Source organism: Eriocheir sinensis, chromosome 1 (assembly GCF_024679095.1).
Source record: "Eriocheir sinensis breed Jianghai 21 chromosome 1, ASM2467909v1, whole genome shotgun sequence".
In the NCBI taxonomy this organism is placed as follows: Eukaryota; Metazoa; Arthropoda; class Malacostraca; order Decapoda; family Varunidae; genus Eriocheir; species Eriocheir sinensis.
In genome coordinates, this window is record NC_066509.1 from 3,969,037 (window position 1) to 3,990,506 (window position 21,470).

At 40.6% G+C, this 21,470-nt stretch overlaps 1 protein-coding gene across 9 annotated transcripts; it reads right to left on the reverse strand.

Moving 5' to 3' along the window:
• Positions 1–426: 426 nt before the first annotated feature.
• Positions 427–21,347, reverse strand: LOC127010431 (zinc finger protein 184-like). Of its 9 annotated transcripts, none has more exons than XM_050884607.1 (4): positions 21,213–21,340; positions 18,017–18,066; positions 10,493–10,546; positions 427–5,755 (listed from the first exon to the last, which is right to left on the reverse strand). In XM_050884607.1, the coding sequence occupies exon 4, from the start codon at positions 5,690–5,692 to the stop codon at positions 3,602–3,604; it is 2,091 nt and encodes a 696-aa protein (XP_050740564.1). In that variant the 5' UTR covers positions 5,693–5,755; positions 10,493–10,546; positions 18,017–18,066; positions 21,213–21,340; the 3' UTR covers positions 427–3,601. The 9 variants fall into 9 exon arrangements, with proteins under 9 accessions (XP_050740564.1, XP_050685830.1, XP_050685756.1 ...); XM_050829873.1 differs by lacking the exon at positions 21,213–21,340 and adding an exon at positions 20,943–21,170; XM_050829799.1 differs by lacking the exon at positions 21,213–21,340 and adding an exon at positions 20,663–20,936.
• Positions 21,348–21,470: the final 123 nt, after the last annotated feature.

Here is a 21,470-nt window from a genome sequence, read left to right on the forward strand (position 1 = left end):
CCTGCTTCATGTTGTTCACGAGGAATAAAGAATTAACACTGTTTTTCGAGTTCCCCACAGTCATAAGAGATGCCTTAGAATAGATGCCTCAAGAGAGAGGTCAACACATCCCCTGAATCAAAATTTTGGATAATCTAAAGAATAGCGGCTCCTAGTGTGCGCATTTAGGGCACGGTAATACTACGGTGGTAATTCCATTTCTAGCATGTACGACGGGGTTCTGACAAGCGGACAGGCGTTTATGTCATAAGGGGTGTATTTTTCCATGCAGGCCCCCTTCTCATCCCAGGTATACCTCCTGGCAGGGTATCTATCTACTTGTTCAAGCCACGAACTCTGTGGGCGTCCCTTTGGCCTCCTCCACTCAGGATTATCCGATAAGCATGGTAGACTTCTGGGATGCCAGTGTCAATAATAGTACGTTACATCTTTCCATATAAATTTATTAAGAAATAGTTACAGATTAGTGTCACTGAAATTGTCCAGCATTATATATATGGCTGTAGCACGCTGTACGTATGCCATTATAAAAATTACTAGTTATTAATGAGATGAGGATTCTGTAAAATGTACAATGTCCTTCCCTAGGGAATGGGAGGGGGAGGGAACGGCTAGCGATAATAGCAACGAGGTGAGTTTATGGGCGACTGGATGCAGGGGTGATGCTAAAGATATATTTATCTAAACTTTGTACAGATTAATAAGCCTGGATCAATTATTATTTAGTCCATAATTGTAGTGTGGTACAGAAACCCATTTGCATATTTCAGTCTGGACACTTTCACCCGTCACTGTTTTCAGTACCAGTCTCACATTTAACCAAATTGTCAGGTGCACATTTACCTTTCAACATGCATATTGGACCAGTGATATGTGGTACATTTTTGACTTATCAATCACTTTGAAGTTTGACCAAGTGTCCACTGATGTATGCTAATGTCCTTCCCTCACTGCCATCACAATTGAACCATTTTATTCTCTTCATACCTCTCCTCTCATCCTGACCCCATGCAGGTAATACAATACATACTACAGACCAAGTGTGTACAGCTGTAGTAATGGGTGAATCAATGAGGGAAACTTCTTTTATGGTCCAACTCTTAATAAGTTTTCATGGCTTAATACATTTTTAACCATACCTTCCACAACCATTGATTTATTTAAACATAAACATACACTGGCAAAGGCATTGCCTCACCCACCCTATAAAACTAACCCCGGAAGTCTCTTAGAGAATGTTTCCAAGCAGGCAACCTTCCCATCTTTAGGAACTCATGGCAGGATCCAAAAACTTGCTCATAGCACATGCTTTGTGGGCATCACCTTGGCCTCTTCCACTAAGGATTCTCTTACAGAAACAACCCTATGAGTATGGTCAACTTCTGAGTAGTGTGTCACATGCTTGTATAGCCAGGGCTGACATTCACAGACTATGCATGTAATAAGTCTCTGCTCAGTCTCATAGGAAAGTCGCTGATTAGACACAGCTATTCCAGTGATAACCCTGCTTCAAACAAATATGATTTTGGTGCAAAATTAACTTACCTATATCAAATATAAATGCATATGTAAATGCATTTGCAGTACAAGACCAAAGCTCTCCTGTCTCTCACTAATGCAATGTCACTTCATTACCTATGAACCCAAACAATGGATAAAATTATCTTATATATTATTAATCACATAATTCTTCTCTCCTCTTAGTCTCACAAATTTTCACTAATGATGTATATCTCACTATAGATTATTTATCCACCCCTTCAAACTGACCAAGTACTGGTGTGAGATACAGTGTGGTAATACAGGAGGACAGAGCTATAGTTGATAAACATGGAAAACATTTTTTTGTGTAGGTATTCAAAAAGATTTTTTTAAACGAATTGCCTTCATTTAAGTGCCTAATGCTTCAATACTTATGAAGCAAACTACAAATAAAATGCTCTTACAAATCTCTCATTATTCACATTATATTTTTCTCCTTTTGGAGTCTCAAACTTTTTGACGTGAAGCTATAGTACATCACTAGCAATTTTGAGAAAAAGAAGATGGGAAACAGGCAGGGTTACAGTGCAAAATGAACTCATGTAAAATACCAATACATACACAGCACTAGACCAAAGCTTTCCTTTCTCTCACTAATAGAATATCACTCATTAATACATGATTCTCAGAAAATTTCATATGTATTAATAACCTTTCTAATGGCCCAAAGTATCTTTTGCCCATTTACTTGTAGTTTCACCCAATTATATCAATCATGCATCGGCAAAAAAAATAGGAATGTTATACGTTGTATTAAATATATATATATATATATGCTAGCAATGCATGAATGCTTCTATAATTATGTTTAGTTAAATCAATCCTGAGATGTTTGCATGGCATTAACAGATGGTATTTATGTCAGGTAAGGCTTGACATCCAACTGGTGTCTCATTTTTAGCAAACTTTGAAAAGTGAAAGGAATGGTGAGTGTCTCTCCTGCCATGTCCACTGCCTCTTTAAAATTTCAGTTAACAGGAGTCAGAACCTACAAGAAAGTAAGGTCTAAATATCACTATGATTATAAGAAAACTTATTAAAAATATAAGATATTAAGTCATGTTCACCTGAGATTAGAAAAAAAAAAAATCTCAGGCTTGTCATATATATACCTGAAATAAGAAACAAAAATTACCTAAGCATCTCAATCATAGGTGATAAAGTGCAAAATAACAAGTGTTGATGATGATGAAAGAACATGAGCCATAAAATGAAGCAAGTCACTTTATGAAACCACAATTGTAAAAACAGAATGTCACTGGAACAAATGAGACAAATTGTTCAGTCCTTACCCAATCATTTTTTTTGCTCTTTCACACCATGAGGCCTACTGGATGTGTTTGCAAGTACAGTGTATTTGAAAAATGTTGCAGACTTATCCTACATAGAATAAGTAACTATTACCAACACCTCTCACAGTGTGTATCCCCAAATCATCAATACAACGTTCTTGTAGCCTTTCTTCTCTTCCAGATTTTAATTTTTTCAGCCCAGGGGCCACCATTTTGACAAATTCATGAACTCATCCATTCTATAATAAATTCTTATTGGCCATGAACAGTGTGGAGGGTCACTTGCTGGGTGACAAAATTTTGATAGCATTATAGCACTGATGGACCTCCAGTAACTTCCCATGCAAAGAGGCATAAAGGTTGCCAGCACTTAATAATTCATGAGTTAACAAAACCTTAATTTTCTACATAATTTTTCATTATGTACTGACAGCATATGCATAAATCCTGCATCAAAAATAGATTCTACACATGTAAGTCAAATAAGGAGGATATAAGAGTAATCAGAAAAGCCCAACGGGTATCGGATTTTTCACAAGACAGACAAACTTTGCATGAAAGGTTCTGTGTTTCAGTCATCTTTAATATCAGTCAAATTTCACAGATAAAATATTGTAACTTTCAGTATAATTAATTTCAATGAATTCTTGATCTCCATTAAATATGAATACGTCATATGATGATACACTACTACAAAGTTTGTCTAAGCTTAGCCAGTGTGTGAAAAGTTGACCCATTCTGTCACCAAGTCTTTGTTCACCAACAGTTCAGGCATTGTAGTAAACCATGTGTATGGCCTGAGGCTGGTGCTCCAGCTGCGTTAGGTGCTCCTGAAGTGACACGTGAGTCTGACTTAAGTTCTGAGGCTGAGACAAATTTTGAGGTTGAGAGAGATTTTGTGGCTGTGATAAATTGTCACTCTGGGATAAGTTCTGAGGCTGGGACAAGTTCTGGGGTTGGTTCATATTAGGTGACTGAGACATGCTATGGGAGTGAGAGAGGTTCTGTGGCTGAGACAGTGTTTGGTTCTGAGATAAGTTGTGTGGCATGTTGTTAGACTGGGATAGGTTTTGTGGCTGTGACAAATTCTGTGGCTGAGAGAGATTTTGTGGCTGATGAACACTTGATGATTGCAGCAGCTTAGGACTAAGAGAGAGATTTTGGGGCTGAGACAAATTCTGTGCAAGCGAAAGATTATGAGGCTGTGAGTGACTCTGTGGCTGAGATAAATTCTGAGGTTGACTGAGATTTTGTGCTTGTGAAAGATTTTGAGGTTGCACAAGGTTTTGGGGTTGAACTAAATTCTGGGGTTGAACTAAATTTTGGGGCTGCACCAAATTTTGAGGCTGAACAAGATTTTGGGGTTGCATATGACTGTGAGACTGGATTAAATTTTGCGAATGATTCCTCGTTTGTGTTTGTACGAGATCCTGTGGCTGGTGTAGCGTGTGATGGAGGTGACTGTCCTGAAGCTGCTGAACATGAAGCTGTGTGTGGGGCATGGCAACGTGAAGCTGGACGACAGGGATATGAGGCAGTGCAAGGGACTCATTCTGCTTAACTGAGGATGGTTCTATGTGTAAGGGGTCCTCAGTGGGATCAAACTGGTACTGGTGGTGCTGGTAGTCTTGGTCCTGGTCGTCTGTCTGCTGCAGCTGGGATTGATCAAGAAGTTCCAGCTCTGGTTGCTCCTCTGAGTTGGAGGGAATTGTCTCCATCTTGGGCAGTTCTAACTCATCAGCTTCCTGCTCCTTCAGAAGTTCCTCAAACTCTGCATCTGAATCAGTGGCTGACACTGTCTTTTTCTTCCGCACACTTTTGGCTTTCCTTTTCCTGTTCCTTTTGTTTTTGGATCCTTTGGGTCGACCTCTTGGCCTCTTGGACTGGTCAGCCTCTTCCTCTTCACTGAATTTGACTTTTGTTTGATTCACTGCACTTGGTTTTCTCCCGGGCGGCTTTTTCACACCTGGTCTTCTCCAACGCTTCTTGTAGCCGTCATTACCACAGTATTTCATTTTGTGTTTGGTTATGTAAGACTTATCCTTGAACCACTTGTTGCAAATGTCACACTGGAAAGGCTTCTCACCCGTATGGACTTTGTAGTGGTCCTGAAGCCATGATTTACACACAAAGCCTCTTCCACAGGACTCACATTTGAAAGGGCAGTCTCCTTTATGAATCCTGACATGGTTACGTAAAGTGGTGCTGGAAGAGAAAGACTTAGGGCACTCATGGCACTGGTATGGGCGCTCTCCGGTGTGCACTCGCATGTGACTTGGAAGGTGAGAGCTCTGGGAGAAAGTTTTACCACACACACCACACATGTAAGGTCTCTCACCAGTGTGCAGCCGCTTGTGTGTTCTTAGATTGGACTTTGCTGCGAAAGATGCACCGCACTCGTCACATACAAAAGGGCGTTCACCTGTGTGGGTACGCATGTGTTCTGCAAGGTTGGCCCCACAAGCTAATGATTTACCGCAGTTTGGACACACGACTCGTTCGGAGGACCCATTCCGAACACGGGATCTAGAAACCGTCTTGGATGGCCGTGCAAGTTCAACTGAGGTGCCTTCATTGGTCTCTATCACTGGTGTTGGACTCTCTGAGGACCTGAGTGCTGAGCTGGTTGAGTTTGCAGTGAGCTGCACTGGCTGCATCTGAGTCATATTGCTAAAGTGAACATGCTGTAACTGTTGACTTATTTGGCGTGCAACATTTCCCCCGAGATCAACTTGAACCTGAGTTGGCACTAGAAACTCCTCGAGGCCGCTGTAGTTGTATGCAGTCACAGAGGACGTTGGCACCGATGTCACTGGGGCCGTCGATGCCACAATGGAGGTGCGCTGAAACTCATCCATTTTGATGACTCCTGCCGCAGGATGTCACTATAATGACTTTTCACTTCATCGCTGACACATCACCTGCAGAGAAAATCAAAGTTGAAGTCAAACTGAGAACAAAATAAAGTAAGAAGTTTTATCATATACTTTCAAAATCATTTTCATATTATTACTAGTTCTGGCTCGTAATCTTCTATTTCTGGCTCCTACAATAGTTTAGCAAGAAACACTGATCACCGCTTCCCAATCAAGCAGGATTGTAATCATTAATAGGATGCAAATTGATAAAACACTGAAAATATTGTGCATTAGGCGAATAATCTACTAGAACAATTGCTGCAATGACATTTTTCTTCTCCCTTCAAAAAAATGTAGCAAAGAATATTTCCTAATGATGTTTCAGTCAATGGAACAAAATATACAACAGTGTAAACTAATAACTTTTATTTTTCATAAAAGTTTGTATATATATAACCTTTTTAGTATCTTTTTAAACATTTGGCAACTGAATATTACACCGTATTCTGTTAATTGGAGATGCATACAGAAATAAGCAGTTTACAAAAGCCTTGACCTACAAGAGGGATACTCAGCTTCAATGCCCAGTAGAAAAAGATAACGCCAACATGGAATGGTACATTGATTACAAGATTTCAAAACATCATGAGGTATGTTAAAAGTAAAATTTTGAGTTGATTTTATAAAATGATTAAAGCCTTTCACAAGTACCAATAGGTGTGTGTGTGTGTGTGTGTGTGTGTGTGTGTGTGTGTGTAATATATATATATATATATATATATATATATATATATATATATATATATATATATATATATATATATATATATATATATATATATATATATATATATATATATTATGAAATCTGAAAATTTCACTACCTGAAACCTTGCCTGATCCAAGCCTTTTTCCAGTCACCGTCATCAGTGACTTGGAATGGAAGTTTATCTCGCCGTTTTTCAGAACGACAAAGTTTGATGTGATGCTGAAACCGCCTAACTTCTGTTCCTTCAGTTTCTGCTCTTTCATCACAAACAGGTATTACATCCTCTTCTTCCTCCTCCTCCTCCTCCTCTTCCTCTTCTCCCTCCTCCTCTTCCCCTTCTGCATCCTCCTCCTCCTCCTCCTCCTCCTCCTCTTCCTCTTCATTATCATCTAGGTTGTCAGTCATCTCAGCTAAGCCCGGTGTGCCAGTTTCCCTTGGTGGCGGCTGAGGCCTCCGTCTTGCTGTACTCTTGCGGGCTGTACACTTTTTGGGTGTGGAGGACTTTTGCCACCGTTTGTGATAGCCATCATTGCCGCAGTACTTTTTCTTGTGCTTGGACAGGTAGTTTGAGTACTTAAATCTTTTATGACACTGATCACACTGGAATGGTTTGTCCCTACTATGTACAATCATGTGTTCATTCAGTCCGGAGCGGAATATGAATCGTTTGTTGCATATGTCACATTTGAATGGCTTGTCCCCAGTGTGAGATTTTTTGTGAGTGGACAGGGTGGAGCTCTGGGTGAAGGAGGCAGCACACAGGTTACACACGTAAGGCTTCTCACCAGTATGGATGCGTTTGTGGTTCTTCATGCTCTGGCTGGTGGTGAAGGTTTGGCCACACTGGTCACAGACATAAGGCTTTTCTCCAGTGTGTTGCCGCATGTGTCCTGGCAAGTGAGATGACCTTGAGAATGTCTTGCCACAAACACCACACATGTACGGCCGCTCACCAGTGTGCACACGCTTGTGCATACGCAAGTTTGACCTCTGGGTGAAGGTCATGCCACACTCGTCGCACACAAAGGGCCGCTCTCCCGTGTGTATCCGCATGTGGTCACGCAAGTTGGCATTACAAGCGTATGTCTTACCACACTCAGTGCATGAGACGCGTTCCCCATGGCTGTGTCTAATCCTGGAGGGTCTTGGTGCAGCAGCAGGCTTTGTTGTGGTTACTGCACTCTGTGTGTCAACTGAGAGATTACTTGTGGTACGAGGAGCCTGAGGAACAGCCAGTTGCACCGACATGTGCTGTGGGGTGTTGTATGAGGCATGGACATGCTGATTGATCTGCTGAGCAACATCAGCACTCATAACATCTAACTGCACCTTATTTGTCACAAGGTCCCAATTGTACCATCCAACACTTGCTGTTCCTCCTACGTGTTCCATATTTTACTTAGATTTAAAGTTAAAAGATAAATTACAAAACTATACTACTCTCCCTATGGAATATCACTTCATTTTATCCAATCTTGTATACTTTCTACAGTAAGCATACTTCATATATAGTAGAGGCACTGACACATGTTCTGTTTACATACGTGTGCACACTCATTTACACAATCTCAATCAGACTGGGCAAGTGACATAGAATAGTTAGTGTTAATGAAGTGCCACTGTGGCAAGCTAATGACTGGCTGCGTGGTGGGAAGGAGCTGGATAGCAGGTGAAGGGTCTTGCTGGAGGGGCCAAAAACACTGCTACCTCCTACTCCCTCGACTCCAATCTAAAGTCCCGTTTCGTGCCACCTGCAAAAACACTGAAAGTTAGCAACGATGCAATGAAAAAGTGATCTTGTATGTTGGAAATTTCAAGTGATGACCTGACAGATAATAGTACTGAGAGAAGAGTTGCTAATTTCAGTGTTTTACAGGCAGCATTACTAAGGTAACAAAAAATATCTTTCAAGGTAAATTTATTAACATATACAAAATACATCATATTTTGTACCCATTAATGTTTCACAATCAAAAATTACATCAACAGGAAAAAAAACAACAACTTTGCAGACATACAGTGACACATACACAGAGACTGAAACACACACACAACCACACCACACATCACACTCACACACATACACTGGCTTCAGATGTGGAGAGTCGTGTCACTAATCTGTTGAGCTTCTACTCATGGGTGACTGATATGATACAGGAGAGAGACAGATGAGTGCATTGTGTACCTATGATAGACTTTGTATGGGATGATAGAGTAACTAAAGAACATAAGAGGAAGTTGAAAAAGACAAGATGCTTGAATGATATGAAGGAGCACAGCTTTGACAATAGATGCATTGAACAATAGAACAACCTGAATAAAGATTGTTCAGTCCAAAAACTTAAAATGTTTAAAGCTAAGTCTCACCAATCAAAACTTAAATAAAACTAAGTCAATACAGTCATACTGCATAATTATTTACATGGGCAAGCTCCACTTTACTAATGAGTTATGTTCCTGAGAAAAAAGTTCACTATGAGAAATATTAAATGGAGTTCAGTCAGTTACAGGACTTAAGCAGGGTCCACACAATGGGTGACCAGGCCCGGAATCAGGCGGACTGATGAGGGGGTAAGGGGAGTGAGCGTCCACACTATAATAACCGACTAGCGAGGCACAACTGGTGAGCAGCCCACGCTCGTCATTCTCCACCATGAGTGATGGGAAGGTGCAGCCCGGCAGCCCCTCTCGCTATTAATAGACAACTGGGTGTCGCGCGCTGGGTCATCCACCAAATACCTCTCGCTCCGCGTAGCCCCGCCCACTTTACCATATATGGGAGTTGTGTGGAGCCAAAGAAGGAATTCCGGGCTTGGTCACACATAGTGTGGACACTGCTTAAGACTTCTCTCCACCTCTTTTTTTGCTCGATCTAAACCAATATTTGTGTACGTTTTGCTCCTTAACTTTTAATTTGCAATCAAATCTATAATTCAGCATGGCAACTGGCCATTGGACAGGGGTTCACTGTGGCCATACAAGAGTCCATCATCAAGGCCATATGTTATAACTTATTGCACCCAGGCCACAAAGCTGTACACCATGTCACTGTACTGAATACAGCAATGTAACACAATGGTAATTACTTGCATATATCAGGATTAATTTATTTATACATGTAGTTCTCTAGTTATGATGGGGTTTGTTTCTGACAAGCAGGTCCTAAGTTTAATTGGTCGCAAATCAAATTTTACAATAAAATATAAAATAGATTATTCAAATATCCTGCCACGGATAGAGCAGCGGTCCTGTACCTCCTACCCTCCCCACTACCCTTCTTCTGTCCTCATGCACTTGCCTCAACCCAGCCTTGCATCTAGTTGATCCATCTGCCATACAACGCTGTGTAATGTTTGGCAATGGAGCAACCACCTTCTTACTTTCTGTGAATGTTTCGTTCATCTATAATTGCTAACTGCTGTTCCAGTAAACAGTCGGCTATGAGAGCTGCTGTGGGAACACTGTGAGGGAGCTGTTGTTGTGGGATGCTGTTTTGGTTGCACTCAGCTGATCAACTGTTATATATTGACTAGTCATACACAGGGCTGACTTTTGGCATAGGCCATTATGTGGTTGCCTAAAGTGTCACCTAAAGTGTCAGCCTCAGTTATACGTAAACAGAAGACCAACGTTTTTATGTATGCAATTTTAAAATACATACTTGTTGTGTAAAACAATGAAGAATATAAAATGTTTTGCTCAGCCACACCATGACTGCTTGAAGGAAGGGGAGATGTGTTGTCAGATGATGATTCACATGTCACCCATGCCGCCTAGAGGCCTACTGTGCCTGGGGAGCTCAGCTGGATATGGAGATGCTACTAGGGTTGGTTTATGACTATTGTGGCAGAAGCTTCTGTCAGACAATTCTGAACTTAGCACAGCCTATGCCTGTGCTTGCACTCCACAGGGAGAGAAAATAGTATCTAACAGTCTACATGAAATGATATTTTGGCAGTGTTGGTACTTGTATTGTGGTGATGGTGGGTGGTGATGATTGGCACAGCAGCATCAGTGTTGTATTTACTTACCTCTATTGTGGTTCCTTGCTTGTGGCCAAGATGAGTGAGCTTGGGTGCCATGACCTGAAATCCAATTAGTTACATTAGCAAGGGTGTACAGCAGCATTAAATATTTAATACTAATCCATTACTTAACTTTTAAATCATCACATTTCTACTTGTGATATCGTTTCCATTCCAAACAGAAAACAGGCAATACCTCTGTTTGTTCTGCATTTAATGACACAAGAATACAGTACAATAACATGCAGCAACACTGTGCAATGCTGACACCAGGCTGTAATTCTAGCACCCTATCAAACATGACATTCAGCTCATAATCTCAGAGCTGAACCTCTTGTAATCATGTTTGTTATTACCTGAAGCTGCATGAACCATTAAAATAAATGTCAACATACACAATAAACTTCCTTTCATTAAAATACAGTGATTCATACAAGGTTAGGAAAACCATCATGGGGCAGTAATTTAAAGTCATCATATGAGACTATTCACCTTTGACAAATACCTCACCACAGAGGACTCACATTTCTCTTTATCTATGTATGATAAGGTTTATTCTTCACAGCACTATCAGACCCTGAGAGATGCTCTATTAAAACAAGCTTGGTTCTATTTTCATCTTACACACATATATATATATATATATATATATATATATATATATATATATATATATATATATATATATATAATATATATATATATATAATATATATATATATATAATATATATATATATATATATTATATATATATATATATATATATATATATATATATATATATATATATATATATATATATGCCTCACTGTTAACAGAGCACACCTCCAATTCTTGGGGGAAAACTGAGACAAATAATTTTCAAACTGTAAAAATATATTTAATCTAGTTTCATTACATACTGAGTTTGTATAGTTGCATAGTGGGTTGGAAGAGAATACATTTATTGATATGTTTTGATACAAATTTCACAATATGAAAATAAATAATACACACCTCTGCTATGTCTACTAAAACTTCTCCCATAATTTGCTCCACAAAACTATCACACTATTATTGCAATGCCTTCATTTTTCTCCCTTACTCAACCACTTGCCAGCTTGTTGCTGCTTAGGCTCCATGGTGCATTTGCTTGGCACTTAATAACACCTAAAAAGGCTCTTAGAAGTAAAATTCAGCACAACTAGCTTAAGCTTACAAAGAAAGGTCCTCGCCTCAATAGAGATGGAAGGGTACTTGAGGGAGTGTGATGTGTGCCTCATGACGTGCAAATGGCCTCCACATTCAGTGACTTTGGTTGTATCTTATTACACTAGTATTTACAGTGACATCATCTGAGGGGAGGCCATAAGGCCTGCTAGGACAGCCAGGAGCACCATAATGAAGCAACAACCATACATGTGCCTTCCACTACTTTCATTCCCCTTTCACTAATTTCCAAGAAAGCAAACTTTAATGTCTATAAAATATAAATCTGTTGGTCTATTTTCCATACCTATGAACCTAAGATTGCAAGATGATTTGTGACAACAATGCAATGTAACATTTTATATGGGCTTGATACTTATGCCTTATTTCAACATAATCATTACTACTTCAATCAGATTACCAGAAAGGAACATCTATGTTGTATCGCACCATGACGTGATAAAAGTGTTTGCAGCTGCCACATTTACTGAAGATTAGCAGTTCCTGTTAATATACATCTGATGCAATCCTTTTAAAAATAAATCATTCTTGGGATTTCTTTCCATCAACACATTCTTAACCAAGATAAAATTTCTTCCTGTTGATGATGCACTTTCCCAAAACCTCTGCATCACATTGAGGCAAAGGAGTTGATTGCAAGAGAAGGCATCAATGGATAAATAAAATGAAAAACATTAAGGTTAAATAGTTATAAAAATAGCTACACTGTAGATAACCTAGTCTGAACCTAGTGATTGACTGGATTAATCCCTTTAACATTAATCACCTTAACATCAGAAGTATGGTCATGTTAATTAAATTTATATACTACATGTTTTACTAACAAATAAATAACAATATGACATGCCACCTTCCTTTGTGACTTGCTGCCAGTGATGAGTAGTCCCTCTCTCTTTCCCAGCAATGTCTCGCAACTCATCTGTTCTTTTATTCAACTGGTTATACTGGCGGACGGAATGGATTACTCATATTATTTGTACAAACTGTAGTCCTATGACCCAAAAACACATTCCCCTTAGAATTAGGTAGTTGCACAACTGTAACTGCCTTGAGTTATATCAACTTTATAAATATGATAAAACTCAACAACAGTAAAAACTTGGGTGTCTTCCAATCCAGAAATGACTGATTGCCAGAAGAAAAAATGAGATATGGAAAGTTTAGATAGTTATGGGAAATGGGGAAAGGGAGTGACTTCATGAGTGACTAAGGAGGAATGTGTTTCTTAAGAGCTAAGGGAAGAATGAAATATCTCCCAAACAACACAAGGGAGCTTGAAAAAACATTTTGTAATTATGGCACAAAGAAGAACCAAAAACTGTTCTGGTCTCTCTTTCAGCCAGTCCATCTGATTAGACACACATCTGATGCCTTCTCTACAGAAGTGGGTAGGATAGTCACCTACAAAACTACAACTGGATGTGAAAGTATAAAGCTTTAAAGCCTTAAATAATAATGCTTCCAGTTTCTTTAATGTAGGGTTTGTTCCCAACCTGATGCATTAAGATAAACACTGGCTCATTGTCTCACAGCATCAGAATGGCAACACACATCTCATGTAGTGGGAAAGGGGGTAAGGACATCAACACCACCACCTTTCTACTGGCCTTGTGTGGGTTTGAGAACCTCAATTCCATTATATAAAGTTAAGCCCTAAATTGAGTAACATTTGTACCATATAATTTGATGTATACATAAAATAGTTATTTAGTTTTGAGCAATAAGTGTTCCTAGCTGTCATATGAAGCCTCTAGAATACAACAATGCAGAGTTGCCCTTCACCACACAAGCTTGCTGTGACACATCTGATGCTTCTGTTGCCAGCTGAGGAAATCCTTCACACACCTGCTGCACATCCATCAGAGAGGGATTGTCTATTTCTCCCTGATAAGCACCTTCAGAAAACCCAGGACCATTGATTTCCTTGAAGTAGTTTTCTATCATCTGATGCTGTGTTTTAGTGAACAAGTCCTGCTGCAGAGCTTGTGGCTGAGAATCTGTGAGTCTAAATTGGCTCTTATTGCAGGGGTTCACTTCTTTATATTCTTGCTTCAGAGGCTCAGCTTCAGGCAGGTTTTCTTCTTGAATGCAGGACACATTTAGAATATCCTCATTACCAATGAGTCCATCATATGGAACAACTGTTTTATTCTCCTCTACACAAGTACTATCTTGAACAAATATATGATCCTCTACTTTAATATCTGGAACTTTCATTGCTGATGAGATATGCTCACAGGGTACTGTTAAAGCCTGTGTCTCAGGTAACACAGATTTACTTCCATCACTAATGATTCCTGCTGATGGATGCAAAGTTTTCTCTTGAAAACAAGCTACTGCAAGTGTCTCTTCACATGTCTCAATTGCCAACACATTTGTGCTTGTGATTTCATTTTTACCATTCTCACAACTACTTAAACTATTCTCTTCTGTTTTGACATCACCATCCCCTTCACGGGTCTTATATAAGTTTGAGTCAGGAAGTGATGCAAGTGTACAGGTGTTTTTGCTTTGCTTAGAGTTTTGTGGCCTTCTAACTCTATTCCTCTTTGAGGGTGGTCGCCGTACTTGTTTTAATGTCTTCTTACTTTTACTTAATTTGCGAGAATTAACCGGCTTTTTGACAGGTTTAAGTTTGCTAGGTTGCTTGTCTACTTTACTGCAAGGTTCACGGCCACAATACTTCTGTCTGTGCTTGGAAAGGTATGAGGATGTTCTGAAGGACTTGTAGCACCTCTCACAGCTGTACGGCTTCTCCCCTGTATGCACGCGTTCATGCGTCTGCAAGCCTGACCTGGATATGAAGGCCTTGCCACACTTCCCACACTTAAAGTTGCGCTCTCCCGTGTGAATTTTTTTGTGCGTGGCAAGGCAGGAGCTTTGAGCAAAGGTGGCACTGCAAACATCGCAGACAAAGGGACGTTCACCTGTGTGAGTCCTCATGTGGTTCTTCATTATCTGGTTGGTGGCAAAGGAACGGCCACAATGGGGACAGTTGAATGGCTTCTCCCCCGTGTGAGTGCGCATGTGTCCTGGCAGGTGTGAGGAGCGGGCAAACGTCTGGCCACAGATTCCACACATGTAAGGCCGCTCCCCAGTGTGTACGCGTTTGTGGCTGCGCATGTTTGAGCGTTGAGTGAAGGAGGCCCCACATTCCTCACACACAAAAGGCCTCTCTCCAGTGTGGATCCTCATGTGGTTCCTAAGGTTGGCAGTACAGGCAAACGTGGCACCACATTCCTGGCATGCTATCTTCTCTCCTACTGGCACCTTTGCCTGGCTGAAGGCCTTGGATTGTGCTGGTATCTGAGTCTTCTCTTGGCACACATACTCCTCCATAACACCGGGATCATTGAGTGTCTCCTGCCCATAATGCAACCCTCCACCTTGTGTTGAATAATGCATATAGGCCTGGGTGTTGTATGGCCTCCCAACATCCACCCCACCTAATTCCATTGGGGGCAGCTGTGGGGTAGCTGCCAACAGTTCCCCAAAAGCATTATAACTGGTATACCAATTGACCCCTGAGGAAGGGGCCAAGTGGTCCATGATGATGTGAGACAACACAACCTGCCCTCACTCCATAATCCACCTCAGTGCGCCATGACTCTCAGGTTACGTGGCACCTGTAATTATATACTTAGAATTAGCACTCATACTGGATATGGACAGACAAATTGTATTTTTGAAAGTTATTACTATCTCTTTACAAATTTAAATATTTCCCAGTATCACAGTGGCCTCAGTTTTTTAAACACTTGCCATCAATGATGAAAGCAAAGCAACACATATCCCTTGATCTGTCCATTATGCCTAAAACTGTAGTATTGGTGCCAGGTAAACTGTGGTCAAGAAATTTTATATATATAAACATTTGAACCAAAGCAACCCATGTAACAATACTTGTAAAGACTTAACACAATGCAGCAACATTTTACAGGTATATAAATGTTAAATACAATTAAGTATACAGTCATGCTCTTTGAGGTAGTCAGAAGATTTCTCCATTGAAGACACTGTGTGGAATTAAAATCCTTCCACAGACAAGTACCCAAAGTTTGGAAAGTTTTGTTTAGTCGGCACAACATCTGTGGTCATATGCCAGAGACAGGGGGAAGGAATTATAGAAGGGAACAGATCCCAGGAGACAGGACACAACCCCCGATTAATACCTGGTACCCATTCACTGCTGGGTGGACAGGGGCATAGGGTATCGGAAAAGCCGCTCAAATTTTTCCACTCCGCCCGAGAATCGAACCCGGGCTCTCTCGGTTGTGAGCCAAGTGTGCTAACCACTGAACCACGAAGCCCCCACACAAATACCCAAAAGGAAGTACCAAAGTACAGAGTATCTTAACAATATAATTTGTCACTAGAGAACAGTTAACATACACTGACATCTATTTCATCATAGTACAAACTTAACTCCTCTGCATTTTTGTGTTGCTACCAAACTAATTACCATTATTATAAAAAATCTGCAGTAGTCAAGAGCCAGATGAATACAAATACTAGAAATTAGTCTGTAATCCTGTCACACTCTAGACATAGAATTAAGGATAAACGGAATGAAGTAAAAGATAGACAATTTAAATTAATAAAATCTGACAAACTGAGACGGTCAAGCAAGAGTATAGAAAATATGTTAAGAAAATCAGCTAGATTTACATTTTATCAGAGTAATGCAGACTGAGGGTTAACTATATATGATTATGTTAAAGCTCCAGTAAAAAAATAATTCACTTCTGACTTAAATGTGTTCACATTTTCTGCATTGCATATTTCAAGAGGCAAAAAGTTCCAGGCAAGAGCAGCTCTCAGGAAAATATATCTCTGAAACTGAGATGTGTGACATCTCACTGGCTGCAGCAATAACAATGTTGTGCTGAATAAGTCTAGATGATACAAATAGTCTTGGGGAATGCTGCTATGCAGAGGCTGACATGCATCAGACTCATTTTGTATAACATGCAAAGACATTATGTACCAACTGTATAATGTTCGGGATCACATATCACATTTTCACTGCATAGAAACTCAGCTGTCTGAGAACTCAATCAACTACTGCTAAATAATCAAATACAAAATCAGCTCATGGCATATAAAATAGAACTGCCAACTCCTAGGCTGAGAAGTTTTAGGTAGAGACCATCATGGTTGAGGTTGACGCAATCAAACGATGCAGTCTAGCTGGACTAGTCTTGCTTCAGACCTACATCTAATGCACAATTTTTCCTGTATAAAAAACAATGTTCCATAAACCTAGAAAACTGGACTGACACAAGACACTCAAAGACTCCAGCCATGCACCTCTTACTTAGGGCACTGAGTTACCTCAGCAACATGACCAGGGAGTATAATGCCACCTTCTGTTGCTGGGCCTTTTTATTTTTTAACACATAGGTACCTATTTGATCTTGGTTTCCATTTTTGAGCACTTTCTGCAAATGTGTTTTATCTTTTGATATATATTTTTATTTTCCAATTTCCATTCTCAGAACTGTTAAGAGATCTTGACTTTGCAGTTGGAAACCCCTTATTTTCTTGCTAGCTAGCCTGCTGCTGAATCAGCCAGCTAGCCAGCCTGCTAGGCCACTGCTGGACTCTAAAGCTCTGCTGCTGTGTGTTTACAGCTAGAGAACACAGACATTAATGCTGGGCACAGTATGTTGCCCTCTCACTGAGTCCCATGGTATGCACACAAAGCAGGTCTCCAGATATTCTGCAATCCACAATTATTCTACTGCACTTGTCCTCATAAGGATTCTAAAAGCTGCACATTCATAAGAATGTCACTTCAACAATGTAGATGAAAGTTTGAACCAATGCCAATAAAATAAATTCTATGTCTATCTATACCGAATGATATCAGTCTAGCAAAAAAACACTCCAGGCACTGGCATACCCAAATGAACACACCTTACATTTGTAAATAATTTATTTCCAAAGTAATGTGTGAACTGCTTATATCTTGGATGAGATTCCATAAAATTACTCAGTCTATAATACTGCAGTAGGTTGTTGCCAATAATGACTTCCAACAGATGCTGTTTTCTTCATGAATGTTTAGATTTTTTTATTTTAAATTACAATATTCATGGAAAATGTTTGGAGCCTCATGGACAAGGTGCGTTTAGTGCAATGTGAGGACCTAGTGGTCCGTTCCTGCTAACTCTCACTCTCACGCAATCACAGTCATTCAAGTTCACAGACCTTATCCAGGGGTTTAGCATGCACATATATGAGCAAAACTTAATTACTAAGATACCATGCATTTCATATAATCTGATGACTTGGTACAATTATGTGATCCATTTACCTGAAGTCTTTCCTGCCCATTGGAAGAGAAGTTACTCCTTCCCCAGCTGCCTGCAAGAGAAAAATCAAGTAAACTGGCTATTTCTCAATATCTGAGGACTATTACAACTCTCTCTCTCTCAGTTGCTCATTTGAAAGATACACATGTCCACTGTGACCTCTCGAAGTATAAGCAGTTTCACCATGGTCGACTTGGAAGTCCACCACCTTCACACCTCTTCTCTCTCTGACATACTGAATTTGGTCCAGAAACGAGTTTGATCTTGTTCCTCTGGAGGCAGGACCATGAGGAATAGGAGGCTCATCTGGCAATTGTTCAAAGAACTGATCCAGCCTTCTCTTAAAAGCCTTAATGGTGCAGTTTGTCAGGTCCCGCACGTCTCATGGATGGCTGTTGAATAACCTTGGACCGACTTTAATGAAGCTTGTTGAGAGGAGGGTCTTGTGATGATGAGAGGACAAGTCTAGAGCTTGTCTGTAACAGGTCCTAAGTCTTGGCAGGCATTGGCTTATGATGCCTCCTTTCTTTTCCGAAAGAGGGTTTGGTACCAAATTCTCCATGATCTTCCAGGTGTAGATTATGCAGTACCTTTCCCTCCTCCTCTGTAGTGAGCACAGTTTCAGTTTGCTCTGCCTGTCCCAGTAATCAGCATGGTGGACATTACTCAACTTTTTTATGAAGGTCCTTTGAATTTGTTCCAGCTTTTGGATGTCACCTATTTTGTCAGGCAACCACAGTTGGTACTGATACTCCTGAAGACTACACCATATATGTATGCTCAGTAGTACAATAAACCTGCTAGTTTTATTTCCATAACAAGGAAAATAAACAACTACTTATCCACACAGTACTGAGTCACAATGAGTACATATGTCATGCCCTGGGATTTTCTTTTTCTATTTCCTCTACTTCCCAACACGTCTTCTGCGTGTATCGAAACACACGAGAAATTAATCAAGATCAGGGTATTCGCCGGCTGCCTGGGATTGAACCCGTGACCAGTGTGACGGGAGAGCCACTTCTTACCGAGTCGGCCAAAGAGGTACCCCACTGGCTAAGTGGGTTATGGGAGGCTTGTTCATCAGGCATAATCACCGCACTACATGACTTTCTCATCTATGTAGATTAATTTCTGTGTGTTGAGACCTTTAAACAATGACCTATTTTGGTGCACTATTTCACAATGTCCCCATAGAGACATACCGCCAACACTTCCCATTTTCTATTACCCTCAGAGCATGGGCCATCCTACCTGTTACCCCTTCGGGGAAACTCAACAGAACTACAGGAGAGGATGCCCACCGCTATGCCACCACTGTCATGCCCCAGGATTTCCTTTTTCTATTTCCTCTATTTTCCAACACGTCCTCTACGTGTATCGAAACACACGAGAAATTAATCAAAATCAGGGTATTCGCCGGCTGCCTGGGATTGAACCCACGACCAGCGTGACAGGAGAGCCACTCCTTACCAAGTCGGCCAAAGAGGTACCCCACTGGCTAAGTGGGTTATGGGAGGCTCGTTCATTAGGCATAGTCGCCGCACTACACATATATACCGTACAAGTTATGATAACTTCAATGGCTAATAAGAGAGAGAGAGAGAGAGAGAGAGAATTTATTGGCAACCTAAGTTCAATGTTGTGCTTTTAGCTAATGAGGGGTAATTTAATGTTAAATAAAAAATCTGCTGTGCCCTTCATTTTAACTTAATAGGCAGAGGGACATCAATACAAAAAAACGTAAATAAATAAATAAAAATCCAATCCGTGCAAAGACACGGACTCACCTGGTTTACTCACCTGATTGGCTACCCCAGCTTACTGTCATGGTTCACATATCAGTGGTACGTAGTAGGATAGCCCGCAACTGCTGGCACGCCAGCCCATCAGTTCAATTAAGGACATTATGATTTGTACAAAAATAATGGGCGGAATTCTGTGCCATGTGCAGCTAGGTGTTAAGCAAGGTGTATAGATATGAGTTCGTTACAGAACAATGTTAATAATGGGATGAGTTTTGACAGAGGCAGGTAATTCTTCCGTGTAATACAACTTCAGAATAAAACTTCACAGAGGCAAAAACATAGAACAGCAAAAGGAATTTAAAACAAAGCATAAAATTATAAAAACAATGAGTAGCTACAATAGAGGACTGGCTTACCACCATCGGTAAATTTCCAGAACATCGTCTGTGGGACACTGCTGGACAAAACTATTTTTTCCTAGTAGATTTCGGTGTATTTAAATAAGAGGCCATCCATTTCTCTCGCCAAACACCATTCTTTTTTACCCCCACACTCCCCCTACCATTAGAAATCTTATGATTTGCAACAAATCAAACTAACTAAATTTACTCTAACCTAACCTATCTTAACCTAATGTAACCTACCTAACGGGGAGGGTTTCACCCCCCTTGACTCCCCAATGTTTTCAATTTTATCTCAGCATGCAGAAAAATTTAAACAAACCTACCACAAATATGTCTCTCTCCATATATACATATACCGTATATACCTATGATAATATTGAATGAGCTAATATTATTACTATTGTTATTTTTATCATAATAAATATTGTAATAAATGCGTATTACTGTGTTATATAATGTTATGTGTGGGGTGATATTTGTCTGTCCTTTCTCTTACCGAAGCATGTCAAGCCTGCAGTCCCTCCTGCCTTCCTTCCTCCCTCTCACAACACTACCATGGCGGTCGCGACTAACAAATATTTGTGAAAAATGAATATATCAAGGAGTGGTTTGCGACGGCAAGGCAATACGGCAGTGTGTTGTATGGACACAAAACACTTCATATAGCACCAAGGTATATTCTTTGCTGCCAGACGGGGGGTGTTAGGGAATAATACCCAGCCACTGCCACCCGTCCCTCCTCCCCTCATTCTCGACCCATCAACGCACGTCCACACCTGGCCAGGTACAGGAAAGCAATAGCATAAGCATGTTGACTTGTTGAGTACAGTGTCACATGGCTGGCGGGGCGGCAAGGACACGCCGAGCAAAAGTTGTAAATGACCATCCTTCTTGGGGAGACGCCATGGCCCTCTCCAGAAACTCACTCCACTTTACGCCTCCACACACCCCTCCACCGGCCCTGCAGCCACTCCCGACCTTGTCTGAGAATTCCAGTTGCCTTATTCCGAGCTCATAGTGGGAAAAATAACGTCACCAGGGCTTACCGGAGGCCAAAACTGGCTCGTGTGTAAGGAATCAAACTCCAGCCATCGACATCTATGCGTGGCGCTGTTGTAGGAATCAGCTCGCAGCCGCAAAATAGGTCGCAGAGGGAGGTTCAACTTGCTTACTTTTTCTATATTTCACCCACCGCTATCGTTTTCTTGTCCTCTTTCGGCTCCAATACAAAGCACAAAGATCAGAGCAACACTTTTCATTTACAGATGGCTTCACAACAAACGAATAGGGCAGAATTTATAGAA